General features: G+C 55.6%; 1 protein-coding gene across 8 annotated transcripts in view; it reads left to right on the top strand.

The window, feature by feature from the left end:
• Window positions 1-5,495: 5,495 nt before the first annotated feature.
• The window catches only part of KCP (kielin cysteine rich BMP regulator), a 29,005-nt gene continuing 20,145 nt past the window's right edge, over window positions 5,496-14,355 (top strand). For 5 of the 8 annotated variants that reach the window (XR_015552152.1, XM_087430434.1, XM_087430442.1 and 2 more), the window contains exons 1-11: window positions 5,496-5,604; window positions 8,009-8,172; window positions 8,726-8,915; window positions 9,004-9,080; window positions 9,465-9,539; window positions 9,707-9,791; window positions 11,199-11,266; window positions 11,481-11,577; window positions 11,721-11,803; window positions 12,041-12,134; window positions 13,049-13,131. Coding sequence is in view for 7 of the 8 variants with exons in the window: in XM_087430434.1 (XP_087286560.1) it covers window positions 5,526-5,604; window positions 8,009-8,172; window positions 8,726-8,915; window positions 9,004-9,080; window positions 9,465-9,539; window positions 9,707-9,791; window positions 11,199-11,266; window positions 11,481-11,577; window positions 11,721-11,803; window positions 12,041-12,134; window positions 13,049-13,131 (1,095 nt within the window). In the remaining variant the exon portion in view is untranslated. Of the gene's footprint in view, window positions 5,605-8,008; window positions 8,173-8,725; window positions 8,916-9,003; window positions 9,081-9,464; window positions 9,540-9,706; window positions 9,792-11,198; window positions 11,267-11,480; window positions 11,578-11,720; window positions 11,804-11,964; window positions 12,135-13,048; window positions 13,132-14,355 lie in introns of all 8 variants that reach the window. The other 3 variants (XM_087430449.1, XM_087430427.1, XM_087430425.1) reach the window with 2 other exon arrangements.

The following is a 14,355-nucleotide window of genomic DNA, read 5'->3' as shown; positions in this document are numbered from 1 at the left end:
GCTCTTCCTGGAAGGGGACTAATGGGCTACTTACTCTGAACTTGGGGGAAGGGTAACCGGGCCGTGGGATACAGTTATGGAATTAGGATCTCTGATCTATGACAAACAGTACATTCCCCACCCCCTGCAGCTGCTCAGCTGGTCAACCAGGGGTAACCTTTGCCTGGGGTGACCTAATATTGCAAGTGGGGAGAGAGGGTCCTGAGGGAATTGGGAGATTGAGATGGGAGCCACTGAGAGAGGTGACTCAGGGGCAAGTTGGCAAGCATTGTGGGCGGGGTGGGGACGGGAGCTTGTTCCAAAATACCATCTCCAAACGAAATCACATGGTGTACACATGCTCACATATGGTTGTGTGAGCCAGGTGAAGCGTGTGGAAGACATAGCCTTGTTACCATTGGTCACATTGGGGTGGGAGTGGATGGGCAAGGACGGGGGCTGGAGCAGACATAATGATGGGCTTTGCCGTCATACCTTTGTGGTATCTTGTTTCATTTGTTACAGCTGGTATGATTTGAAAGCTATCAAATGAAGTGCAAAAATTTTTATTTATTTATTTATTTTTTTTGAGGAAGACTGGCCCTGCACTAACATCTGTTGCCAATCTTCTTCTTTTTCTTTTTTTTCGCCAAAGCCCCAGTACATAGTTGTAGAGTTGTAGCTCTTCTATGTGGGACGCTGCCTCAGCATGGCTTGATGAGCGGTGAGTAGGTCCACTCCCAGGATCCAAACTGGAGAACGCTGGGCCGCCAAAGCGGAAAGCGCAAACTTAACCACTACGCCACTGGGCTGGCCCCAGAAGTGCAAAAACTTAATCATTTAATTTTGAACTAATCCCTTCTCTCCCTCCCTCCTCACAGCAACCTTTTGCTTCCAGCTACCAAATCCAGAGAGAAAACCAACCCGCTGCTATTGACAGTACAACCTGAAGGAGGTAAGGGACGGGGGGTAACTTGTATTGGGGTCTGTGTGCACCGGGCGTCACACGTATGTCAGACACACATTATGTGTTCGTTGCCTCATTGGACTCCCCCAACCTATGGTGGGGGTTATTACTTCATTTTACAGATGGAAGATTTTGACTTAGGGAGGTAGAATAACCTAGTGGAGTAAGTGGTAAGGTTAGCATATAGGCTAAGGACCCAGAAGAAAATAGAATTCCCCTCAAAAGGGTTTAGCTAAAGAGAACTTAAAGAAGGGACTAGCGACAGATTTGCCTGCACAGTTAAGAGAATCAACAATGGTTGGTGAAGACCAGGGACTAACAATAGCAGGAAGTCATTGCCGCCCCCTAGGCTGAGGGGACAAGGAGAGGGAATAGTGTTACCACCAGAGCCCACGTTGAGCAGGAGGAAGGAAGAAATCTCCCAACCACTCTCCTCTCCTGCCCGCCAGCCCTGCCAGTGCTCTTCTTGGCTGAACCCACAGGAAGCCACAGAGCAAAAAGCCAGAGCAATGCAGTCTGTAGGGGGCCCAGAGGGAGGAGCATGAATGGGAGGGGGAGAAATGGAGAATGGCCAGCACAGACACTAAGTGGTGGAGCAACACAGAACTCACCAACTCTACATCCTGGAGCCCTTCTGCTGCCCTGCATGGCAACACAGGCTACTGTGCCCACACGCCCCACTGGCGCCCACACTCTACTCCACACTGGGGACCACCCTGCCAAGTAAGGTCTCAAGCCTGGGCCCGAGTCATTCTTTCTTTCTCTAGCCAGAATGTTCCTCTTTCTAAAGAAAGAGTTGGGTTTTGGTCAGGATGGCTGTATCTGGTTCCACTATCCCAGCCGAGATCGCGAGCCCTTTATTCCAAGCCTGACATTTGTGTGCATGTATGGTCCTGTGCTCACACCCCTCCCTCTGCCAGGAACCCTGTTCCCCCATCCTTTGGCCTGCACGGGACATTCTGGCCAGGACTATGTTTTGTTCATCATCATCTCCCTGTATCTGGCTTGATGCCTGGCACAAAAGAGGCTCATGGTGACCGCTCACCTTGGAAACTCAAATGCCTCTCCAAATAATACCCTTTCCTCAGGGCCCTGGGTTTTTATTTCATAGAGTGAGTTTTCTAGAAGCTTCTCTACCTTCTGTTGTGGATAAAGAATGCTAGTATTGGGGCCGGCCCCGTGGCTTAGCGGTTAAGTGCACGCGCTCCGCTGCTGGTGGCCCGGGTTCGGATCCCGGGCGCCCACCAACGCACGGCTTGTCCGGCCATGCTGAGGCTGCGTCCCACATACAGCAACTAGCAGGATGTGCAACTACAACATATAACTATCTACTGGGGCTTTGGGGAGAAAAAGGGAAAAAAAATGGAGGAGGACTGGCAATAGATGTTACCTCAGGGCCGGTCTTCCTCAGCAAAAAGAGGAGGATTGGCATGGATGTTAGCTCAGGGGTGATCTTCCTCACAAAAAAAAAAAAAAAAGAATGCTAGTATTGGCTTTTCAGGTTGAGCCTCAGCAGAAGATGATGATTATCTTAATAAAAATAATAATGTATTTTGGGTGCTTAAAATGCGCCAGACGCTGTAAAAAGTTTTTTATGTACATTGTCCCATTGGTTAGATACCTCTTATACAAATCGTTTCAGCCGCACCTTATTCCAGCTCCACGCAGGCTGCGAGAGCTCTGCACAGGTGCATCCCGGCAGTGTTTCACCTCGGGCTCTGCTGCAAATCTCTCCCTTCTTGCTTTGAAATTTCTCTGATGTATGGTATTGGACACTCTTGGGAACCCACTTGGGCACTCACTCATACATCACTGGGAGCAGCTAATGCCCCGCGGGGCTACCCTAGACCAATGGGTACCGATGCCAATGCGTAAGTGTTTCCACTTTCTGCTCTGAGCCATTTTATACGACTCAGACAGTCCTGCGGGATTGGACACAAAGACGCCATAGCAGTGACCAGCTCCTCCATAAGTCACCTTGCATTGGCTCTCCATCCTTCCCTGTTTTGCTCTCCCCAGCCCTCATTCCTGCTCCCTGGGATCATATTCTAAAATAAACATGCATGTAAGCCTTTGTCTCAGGCTCTGCTTTCATAGAACTCAGGCTAAGACGATCCTTATAACAATCATGACAGAGGTGCTATTATTAGCCCTGCTTCACAGGGGAGGAACTTGGGCCTTAGAAAGGTTCAGTAACCTGCCAAGATCATACGTGGGGTAAGGGCAGAACCGCTGACACCTTTGGGAAGGAAGGAGAGGGTCTGAAATGCTCCTCTCGGGGAGTGGGAGATTGCGTTTACCAGGGCATTGTAGCAGGATTTCTGGCAGTGTTGCGAATGTCTGTTGAGGTTTGTGGCCATGAATTTGAAGTGAAACTAGACAGCCAAGTGGGGGGATGTTCTCCAGTGATCCTCAGGTGCTCCAACAGAGGCACGGAGGTGGCAGGTGGTGGGGCTGGAGGAGGCCCTGCAGGAGGCCAGGGGTGAAGCGGGTTGGGCAGAGCAGGGGATTTACAGAGCAGGAAGCAGCTGGGAGTCAGGCCAGGGTGACCAGGGATGGCTGGGTTTGGGCTCGCGGTGACGATGAAGTTTACAGGGAGTAGTAGAAGGATACAAGTCCTGACAAGTGCGCCGTCTTTGACTCTAGGAAAGAATGACCCCAAAAGTTGCTGGAAGCACGAGCCCCCTGTCTCAGAGGCTGGGTCATGCCAAGGGTGAGGCCAGACTGAGTGGCCAGGGGTCAATGTGGACTGGTCTGGCCAGGCCCTGGGGTCCCAAGGACCTGGCATTGATTCCAGGCTCCGTGGTTTATTCCCAGCGTGACTCTGAGCTGCTTACCTAGTGTCTCTCCGATTCCTCATCTGTAAAATGGGAATGAAAGCACGCTCCCTGCACGGTTGGGGTGCCGGTCAGAGATCACATAAGAGCAGTGATAAGAGTTAATGCCTCCATGCCAGGTACCGTGCTGGAGTGTTCTTTCCAGCCAGTAACTGACTTAAGCCTCACAAACACTCTATGAGGTGGGTGCTATTAGAGCTACATGCCACGCCTATGAAAAATTAGCCCCTGAAGTTAAATGACTTGCCTGAGTTCACACAGCAGAAAGTGTTGTCACATCCACGACGTGACCTAGCAGCCCTCACCAGAGTCTGCTCTTAGCCTCCCCTCCAGCCAGCCTCCCAGGGGACCTGCCTTATAACAGGCACCATTTTCCTTAACCCTGGTAGGAAGAGAGCTGCCACTTCCTCGTGTCTTTCCCAGTGGCTGGCCCTGGCTTTCCTCTGCTCCTGTGAGCTTAGCTCCAGGCCGGCTGAGGCCAGGTCTCAGTATTGGCTGGCGGCCTCCCCTCCCCCTGCCGCCAGCTGCTCAGGCCCTATCAGAAGCCCACACTCTTGAGGAGAGACCGGGGCCTCTCTTAAGGTGCATGGAGAGTGGGCTGGGGGGACCTTTAGTCCCTGCCTGGGCTGGGGGGAGGGGTGGCTTCTGACTTACTGGCCTTTATGGCAGTAGGGAGACTGCTTTGGCAGGATTCACGGCTCCGCCCTCAGTGTCCCTTTGCCTGTGAGCTTGGGGCCCATCCCCACCTCCCCCTGCTTCCCAGCTGCACTGAGGAGTTTCCCAGCCTTGCAGGCCTACGTGGCCAGCTCTCCTCAGTTCCTCCCTTTGGCCCCCTCCACTTGCTGAGCCCAGGGCCCAGCCCTGCCCTCTGCCCTGCCTGCTGCCTCAGCTCACCCCCCAGGCCAGACTTGAGCTCAGGAGCTGGAACATGGGCTGGGATCAGCCAGCGGAGCGAGGTCTTGGAGTTCAGGGCCAAGCCTGGGGCTGCTGAGGTGGACACCAGTAGTGAGCAGAGTCCAGGAAAGAAATGTACAGGGGGACAAAGGAGGAGGAGACCCGGGCCTTTAACTTCAGAGACCTCGAGCAGCACCTATCACAATTATTTGTTATTTACTGAACACTTAGCATGTGGCAACCACTCCCCTAAATTCTTTATCTACGTAATCTCACTTAATCCTCACTGCAAGTCTGTAAAGTACATATCATGATCCCTAGTTTACAAACAGGGAAACCAAGGCACAGAGAAGTTAGGGGTCTAAGGGCACATGGAATTGGCTGAGCAGGGATTCCAACCCAGCTGAGTCGGCTTCTCCTATAAACCCATGAGAAAGGGAAAAAGCTGAACCAGAAAGCCCAGGGCGGATGGAGGAACCCAAGGGGGCAGGGAGAGCAGCTGTCCCAGAGCCCAGAGTGATGAATTCGTGTTTATTTTCAGGGTCTCCTCTGGGATCAGAGGCAGGAGACGTTGCTCCCACACCCTCCCAGTTTCCTTGGGGGTTGGGGCTGCTCACCGAGGTTGGGGGGGGTGGCTCGCTGCACCTCTGAGCCAGGTCTGGGGTCAGGGTGGGGCTGGGGCCGAGAGGTCCAGGTGCCCATCAGGGAGGCGGGCGCCACCGGCGGGATGACAGACGCCAGAAGCCCTCCCCTAACAAAGCCTGGGTGGGAGGCGGCCTGGTGTCTCCCCACCCCGCCTCCCCCAGCGCCCGCTGAGCCGCGACCACAGACAGCGAGGCGGAGCGAGCATGGCGGGGCCCCTCGCCGGTCTGCTGCTCCTCGTCCTGCAGCTCTCGAGCCTGGCGCTGGCCCCGGGGACCGGCAGAGGTAAGTCGGGGCGCCGAGGGCTGGGGGCCAGCGGGGAGGGCCCCACCTCTCCCTCAGCCTAGTCTGGGGGACTGAGCTGGGGCCGGGCAGCCTCCCGCGGGCCTGCCCTGGGGTGCGCGCGCCTCTCCGGCCAGCCCCAGTCCTCCCCGTCGGTGGAGGAGCCAGCACGGTGGGGGCAGCACGGAGGCTAAGGCGAAGGCACCGGGGCCAGAAGCGGGAAGGGGCTTCCTGCTATGGCCTCGGGAGGAATTCCTGCAGGCAGCGGTGGGGGAGAGGCTGCCCTGGAATCTGGGAGTCTGAAGTTAATTATTTGTCTTGAGAAAGGGGAAAAAAAGGAGGCCTGCGATGGGAGCTGACTTTGAGTCTCTGTGTCTGGCTTTCACCCAGGAGGACAGGCAGGAACAGACTGGTCAGTGCAGGGACTGCGCACGGGGAGGCTGGGAGGGGAGCAGAGGACAGTTCCGTGGGGAGCCATCAGGCTTTGAGCAACAATCAGGAACTGTCTGCAGGTCTCTCCAGGCAAGGGATTGGCTCTGTCATGCCTGAAGGTCCCAGAGGACCCTAGCTTCTCCCCGACCCCCTTATTGTGCCTGCTTAAGCAGGACTAGAGGAGGGATCATGGGATGTGGGGTGAAGCCAGATGGAAGTCAAGCTGGGGTGGAGGGTTTAAGATGCTAAGACCTATCCTTGGCCACCCTTCATGGGGCTTGGAGGGAAGCTGGGTACAGGAGCCATACCAAGACAGAGTGCCATTCCAGGTGACAGGATCCCTGCACAAGGGATGGGGATGGGAACATGCACAAGAGGTTTGGGTGCCAGCATTTGTGCTAGAACCGGTGTTAGAACCTTGGATGTGGGGGGTAGCAGGGCAGGTTGAAAGGCTAGGTGGCACTTGTGAGGTCACATTTGGACTTGCTGCTGGGAACCGTCAGATGTGTGATTCAGAAAGGTCTTGCAGAGAGAAGAGGAGCAGGTGGAGGAAGCGAGGCGGTCGCGCCCGCCCAGGCTCTGCAGCCTCCTGAGTAGGGGAGGCGAGAGGGGTTGGATTGGGGGATGACTGAGTGAGACCAGAGACTGATGGGTTTGGGAGGCATACAAAAGAGGGAAGCTGAGCCATGGATTTCTGGGTAGGTGGGGATGGCATTAACCAAGCCAAGGAACTCAGGGCAAAGCAGGTTTGGGAGAAAGAGGACAACTTAGGTTTTGGTCTAGAATCTCCAACCGCCCTTGGTGGCAATTGGTGGGAGTAGTGGCTGGCATTGTTCCCTTGCCTCACAGGACTAGTGTCCGTTAGAAACTCTTTTAGCCACCCTAGGCCCCGCCTCACTAATGAGCTGCCTCTGTGGGAAACCCTCCCCCTCGCTCTCCTCTCCCTCCTCCTGTCCCTTCTCCTTTGTCTCCTCCTCACTCGCCTCCTCCAGTCCTCCTCCAGACCCTCCACTGCCCTGCCCACTTCCACTGGTGGGAGAGGAGTCAGCCTAGCCCCCCATGGCCTTTACTTTCCTGACTTAGGAGAGGAATCGAAGTGAGGTGAAAGTGGCCATCCCCAACCCCAGGCCTGAACTCAGAGGGCCCCCCTTCCCTCGGCATAGTGACTTCCAGAAGACAGGCTGACAGGCTGTCTTCATTTGGCCCAGTGCCTTAAAAGCTAGTGGGGCCCTGCTGGCACCTTCCCCAAACTCTCCAGGAAATGCAGCCAAGTCCCGCTTTCTGGAACCCACCCTATCCAAAGTGGGGTCCCCAGACCCCTCTGCCACAGGCCTGGAAACCGGTGGCAAGGCTTGGCGGTGGGAACAGAGGGAGCAGTTGCCTCTCCCTGCACACAGTCTCCAAAAGCAGTGCCGTTTCGACAGGTGAAGACAGGCAGCTGGAGGGTGGGGTCTGCTCACTCCAGACCCCAGGCACCTTAAAGCAGACCTGCCTTTCACATGTCTATCTTCCTCTTCTGCACTTCAGCCTGTGCTGGCTTCTGGGCCCTCCCAGCATGACATGTCAGCTCCCCAGGCTGCCCCTGGCCAAGTCCTTGGCCCAAGTGAGGACGGATGACCCCGACATACCTCCTATGGCTGGGGACCCCTGCAGAGTCGGGGCAGGCTGCAGGGAGGCCCTGGTCTAGATACTCCCCTGGTGCCCCCAGCCTGTCAGGGTCCCTGGGGCTTGTACCTGACTAAGAGGTTCTTGCTACTTGGGAAGGCTTGTCTGGGTCACTTTTGTCCACCCAGGGCTCCCTCTTCCTCCTTCCATGCTTTCACTCCAGCATCCTTGTAGATCATGTCCCCTTGCCTGGATGGTGGGTGGGCAGGTGGACAGGGTGGGGCGCAGCATGACATGGTTGGGAGAACAGAACTCAGGGAACCTTGCTAGCCCCTCACCCATAGCCCACCCTGGATTCTTGTGCCTTCAGGTAGGGCGGTGCCCAGGGAACACCCTCGGCTTGCTGACATCCATGACTACCAGCAGCAGGCACCTGCCCACTCAGCCCCTGCTGGGGCCCCCCAGGAGCAGTGGCGCCCCCTGGAGGAGCAGCTGGGAAAGCTGGAGGCTGAGGTGACAGAGCTCAGAGAGCAGGTACCATTGGAGGCCGGCGAGTGTGCATGGGGTAGGGCAGGCCTTGTGCAGTGGGGTTTGGGGGCGCCCGGAGAACCCTAAAATAAAGTTTTATTTTAAATACACTCGGAGAGGTTCTTATCTGAACAGTTCCCCTCGTCGGCTCTTGGCATACACGTGAAGAACCTCCAGGGTAGTTGATTTGTCAATCCAGATTTTCATATTCTTTCATGCATTTGACAAATACTATGGAGCACCTACTATATATAGGGCATCATCAGGAGAGATTCTGGATGGAGAAAGATGTCTTGACCTGTTGGGGCGGGATGATTGGGTCCTCTGCTGTCCAAAGGAGAGTCTTGGGGGCCCCATGCTCCCTGGGAGCCTGTCCAGACCCCAGGCCCTGAGAACTGGGACGATTTGAGCTGGATGCTGACTGGAGGGGGACCCACCCCTGCTCTGGAACTGCCAAGTTGCCTTCTCATCCTGCCTCTGTTTTCACACTCCACAAATCTGCAGGAGATGATGGGGGAAGCTGAGCCAGTGCCTCCAACCCCCTACTTCTTTCCCCCAGAACAAGGAGCTGCAGGAGAGGGTGAGGCAGCTGGAGTCCTGTGAATGCCGCCCAGCTTCCTCCCAGTGCTGGGGGCTGGGGCGGGCCTGGCCTGAGGGGGCTCGCTGGGAGCCTGATGCCTGTACAGCCTGCATCTGCCAGGATGGGGCTGCGCACTGTGACCCCAAGCCTGGCCTGCCCAATTGCCGTGGTGAGCGCCATCCATCTGCCAGCTGAGACCTCTCGGGGCCTGGAGATGGCCCTGAGTGCCTGAGTGACAGCACTGTCTCCTCCTCCAGGCTGCCACCAAGATGGTCAGGCCTATGGCAATGGGGAGACCTTCTCCCCAGACGCCTGCACCACCTGCCACTGCCTGGTGAGTTCCTGTGACCCCCCTGGTATCCTGGACCTGTCCCCCTCACCTGTCTGCCTGTTGCTGCAGCCTGGTGTGCTGCATGTTAAGTAATGGGGTCTGCCCCTTCCCCCAAGCCTTGCCACTGTGGTCTTCAGCTGATTCTGAGTAGTTCTACTTTCTGGAGCTCAACCCGCACACACACTCTGATTATGGCGTGGAGGACAGAGGATGGAGTTGCTTGTCTTCCTACATCGCTCCCTCACCTGTGGACCCTCACTGTCCCTGCTTGTCCATCTACTCCTGTCTTCTACCTGCCTGTTCTTCCTCACTTGGCTCTAGGTTCACTTTTTTCCAGCCTTTCCTTCCTCATTGCTCCACTAAGGAAGCCCTTGGTTCCCTTCCTAGGATCTCTCCACTCTGGGGAATTTGCTGGCACCTGGTTTCCAGGGGTCGAGAGCTGCAGGAGATGATGGGAGTGGGGTAGGATGTCTCTTTCTGCCCTTGGACCAAGGATAGCCCACATACCCTGAGCCAACTCAGCCTCTTGCTCCTCTGGCGTGTCCCAGCCTGGGGTGAGGTTTTGGTTCTAGAAAGCCTGCCCTCCAGGGTTCTGAGGCCTGTGCAGCCACCAGTCTGCTTCCCCACAGGAAGGAGCCATAACCTGTACTCAGAAGCCATGCCCAAGAGGACCCTGCCTGGAGCCAGGAGCATGCTGCCCACACTGTGAGCCAGGTCAGCCTCCTGCCAGCCCCGCCCACCTCCTGCACTCATCCTGGGGCCCCCAGAGCCTGGTCTGACACCTGCCACATGCCTGGAATGTGCCTCCCCACTCACGCTGGCAGTGCTGGGAGTTCAGAAGGCTCAAGTCAGCAAACACTGCCTCCAGCCTGGGACTGACCCAGATGCTCTGCATGATCTTTGTCTTGCCCTTAGGGGGCTTCTAATCTAGTTGATAAACTAGATAAACTCATAGCTAATATAGCACAAGATTTAAGATCCAATGAACAGATTAAGAGGAGGTGTAGAAAGACAGTAAGTGGTTAGTTGGTTAGTTGCCAGAGGAGGGGGCAGGAAGGCAGGGGAAGCCCACTTAGACTAGCCAGTCAGGTGGGCTTACAGACAATGGGTCATCTGAGCTGGGGGAAAGTGGGATTTTACTAGAAGGAGAGGGAGTACTTGAGGGCCTTCTGGGCACAAGAACTGGGTGAGGAGAGGTGAGTTGCAGGAAATAAGCCTGGGAAGGCCAGTGGGAACAGACTGCTGTAAGCCTTGCAGTTGGAACTTTCTTCTGTGGGCAATGGGGAGCCATTAAAGGCTGAAGAGCCAGAGTGTGGCATGTTTGAAGAGGTGTTTTAGGAGTTTTCATCTGTTATGGACTAGATGCAGAGAGACCAGTTAGGGGGCATTACAGCAGTGTTTAGGCATGGAGCCAGGGGTGGCAGTGGGCTGCAGAAAGAGGGGTGTTTCCAAAAAGCGGACAGGAGCTGGTGAGCGGTTGGACCCTACAGAATAGTGGATGCTGAGCTTGGGAAACTAGGAGGGCAGTGGTGCCGATGACATGGAGAGACTGGGAGGAAGTGGAGGCGGTGGTTCTGCTGGGGTTGTTACTAGCTCACCGTCAGGGAGATAGGGTTGCCAGATTTAGCAGATAAAAATCTAGGATGCTCTGTATAGGGTGTCCTGTATTTTATCTGGCAACCCTACCCCAGGGAATCTCAGCTGGTAGTGCGAAAGGTGGCACAGGGGCTCAGGAGACGAGTGGGGTCTGGAATTGTAACCTGGGAGTCTTGGCCGGAGATGAGGAGTGAAGCCTTGGGAGCTGATGGATCTCAAAGAAAAGGGACACACACACAGCCTACAGGACACATGGTGGCCCAGGGCCACTGCTAGCCCATCAAGACATATGATGTCTTTGGTGAAGTAAAAAAAAAAAAAAAAAGGCACCCTTTCCTAAGACACTTCACTTCCATATGTTGTAAAATAATGGAAATATGCAGATTTAGAGTCAGACACTTTACTGCCATCTGTTGGAAAGTTGTAGTAAATACAGAAATCTCTTATGTCTATTACCTGAATGGTGCCCCTTGGATTTGGTGTCCCCTGGGTCTCTTACTTGGGGGCCTGGGCCTGGTTTTGCAGGCTGCCCTGGAGGCCACAAGGCTGGGGAAACGTGGCAACTGGAGCCCTGTGTCATCTGCACCTGCCAGGTAAGGGAAGCAGGGCCTGGCCCCAGCCACCACCCACATCCCTGCTGCTTGGCATATGCCAGGCCTGGCAGTGCCATGCCCGATCTGGGAGCCAGACAGGGCTGCTGCTGCTGCCCAGACATCGAGGCCTGGAGCCTGCTAGGCCTGCTAGGCCAGCAGAGTGACCCGGCTAGGGCAGTGGAGAGGGAGGGAGGGCTCAGTGTCTGCCCCGCAGGCAGGGACGGTGCAGTGCCAGGGGCCCTCATGCTCAGAGCTCAACTGCCTGGAGAGCTACACCCCACCTGGGGAGTGCTGCCCCGTCTGCCGGCCAGGTGACCTCCCCGCCCCGCCCTGCCCCTCCATCCCCTCTGCCCTAGAGGGTCCAGAACCTACTTGGGGTCATGCCTTCCCTCGGGTGATGTCCACCCACCCTGCTCTCTGCTGACCAGCCTGTCATCCTGGCAATCCTCCCCAGGCTGTGAGTATGAGGGGCAGCTTTATGAGGAGGGGGCCAACTTCCTGTCCAGCTCCAACCCCTGTCTCCAGTGCTCCTGCCTGGTGAGTCCCCCCAACATTTGACCAAGCCCTGCTCCTCCTTGGACATCCCCTGCTCCGCCTTGGGCCACACCTGCCACTCTTTTAGCCCCTCAAATGCCTTCCGAGGTCTGGTGCCAGAGAGATTCTCCCTCCATCCTGACCCTGTGCCCCACCCCTCCAAGGGTGCCCGACACCTACTCACCCTGCCCTCCTATGGGAGCCAGACCTGGAGGCATTACAGCTGTTGGTGCATTACAGAAGAGGCTGGTTCGCTGTGTGCCCATGAAGTGCCTGCCCAGCCCCTGCCCGGAGCCAGTCCTGAGGCCTGGGCACTGCTGCCCGACCTGCCGAGGTGAGAGCCCTGATCCTTCCCTGGTGGAGCTCCAGGAGGGGCTGCTATGCCATTTCTTCAACTCCAGAGCCCACTCTGTCGGCCTCTGACTTGGGGGTTCAGTCAGTGGGGGAGCAATGCCTAGCCATGCCTGCTCTGGAGCTGGGGTGCCTGGGCTCAAATTCTGCCCTTGCCACTTCGTGGCTGTGGGCCTCTGAGGGAGTTACCCACTTCAGTCCCCATTTGTAAGATGTGGATAATCATATTATATACCTTCATAAATGGTGACCATTATCTGCTTTGTACACCTAAGACACGGGGTGGGCCCTCGAGCAGACCACTAGAGGGTGACACTGAGTCATACAGCAATACTGTCACAAAGGCAGGATTAAAAGCAGGTGCACAGATGCTATGGAAACCAGAGGAAGGAGACTTAATCCAGCCTGGGCACAGGAGGGAAGGCATCCTGGAGGCAGCATGTCCTGAGTGAACCTTAAGGATAAAGAGCAGTCAGCTAGGTGAAAGGTAGAATAAGGCAGAGTGCATTCCAGGAGGAGGGCAGCTTGAGCAAAGGCTCGGGACTGACACTCAGTTGAGGTGGGGTTATGTTAGGAGGGAAGGTGCAAGCAGGCGTGAATGGCGCCTACAGTGAGAGGAGGGGAGGGGCCAGAGAGAGCTGGGGGAGGTGGGCGTGGCCATGCTGGGTCTTGGAAGGCCTGGAAAGGCAGGCGAAGGAGCTTGGGCCTTACTCTGCCTGGGGCACTGGGAGCCCCGGGGGGTCTAGAGGGGTCTAGGCAGAGGCATGGCCTGCTCTGGTCTGGGCTCAGGAGAGAGCCCTCAGAGGGCATGTGGAGGAGGGTGGGGGGAGGCTGAAGCTGGGGTCCAGGCCGGCTCCTGCCAAGCCTCCTCTCTGCCTGTCTCCCCTCCACCTCCAGGCTGCACAGAAGGTGGCTCTCACTGGGAGCATGGCCAAGAGTGGACCGCACCAGGGGACCCCTGCCAGATCTGCCAGTGCCTGGTGAGGCCCAGTGCTGCTCCTGGGCTCCCCCACCCCTCCCTGCCCCCAGGCTCTCCATATTCATTCCTTCATTCCACTGAGTACATCCCATGGGCATTGTGAGGGGACAGAGATGGAGAAGACTTGATCCCGGGCCCTGTGAGAGCCGGGGCTGGGTCATCCCTGTCTGTACGCCCAGCTCTGCGTGCAGTAGACATGTAGGATGGGTCTGTGAGCCGAACTCAAGGAGCTTACAGGCTACAGGAGGAGAGAGGCAGGACAGGACATGACAGGCGACACAAGCTACAGGGAGGGAGAAACACAAATTGACTTGAGGCGTCTAGAACTGTGCTGTCCGATCCGTAGCCACTACTGCATGTGGCCACTGAGCCCTTGAAATGTGGCCACACCAGATTTCAACGACTTAGTACAAAAGAAAGGAATCTAAAATATCTCATTCATACTTTATGTTGATTCCATGTTGACATAACATTTTGGATATTGGATCGAGTAGAATACGTTATTAAAATTTAGTTTCATCTGTTTCTTTTTACTTTCTGAAAGTTGACTACTAGAGAATTTAAAATGACACGTGTGGCTTGTGTTATACTTCTATTGGGCAGCACAGATCTAGCAAGTCTTCATGGAGGGGGTGATGTGTAACTAGGTCTTAAAGGGTGAGTAGGATTTGAGCAGGGAGAAATGGGGAAAGACACTCCAGGTGCTATAGACTAAATGTTTGTGTCCCCCCCAAATTCATATGTTGAAATCCTAACCCCCAAGGTGATGGTATTAGGAGGTGGGGCCTTTGGGAGGTGATTAGGTCATAAGGGTGGAGCCCTCATGAATGGGATTAGTGCCCTTATAAAAGGGACCCCAGAGAGCTACCTCCTCTCTTCAGCCATGTGAGGACACAGCAAGAAGACAGCCATCTAGGAACCAGGAAGTGGGCTCTTACCAGACACTGAATCTGCCACAGCCTCCGGCCTCCAGAACTGTGAGAACTTAATTTCTGCTGTTTATGAGCCACCTAGTCTATGGGATTTTATTACAGCAGCCTGAATGGATTAAGACATCAGGTGGAGGGAACAGTCAGGACAAAGCCTGGGGGAGGAGGGTGAAGACATGGAGGCCTAATGTCCACACAGGGTGCATGCTGAGGAGGGCTGTGTATCATGGGGGCTGAAGCCAGAGCCACAGAGTTTCCTGACAGCCTGCCAAGGACTGAGGACCCCACTGTGAAGG

Source organism: Ceratotherium simum, chromosome 1, assembly GCF_057802395.1.
Source record: "Ceratotherium simum simum isolate JZ-2026a chromosome 1, ASM5780239v1, whole genome shotgun sequence".
NCBI lineage: Eukaryota > Metazoa > Chordata > Mammalia > Perissodactyla > Rhinocerotidae > Ceratotherium > Ceratotherium simum.
The sequence above is the reverse complement of the archived record's forward strand: the minus strand, read 5'-3'. Positions and strand labels throughout refer to the sequence as shown.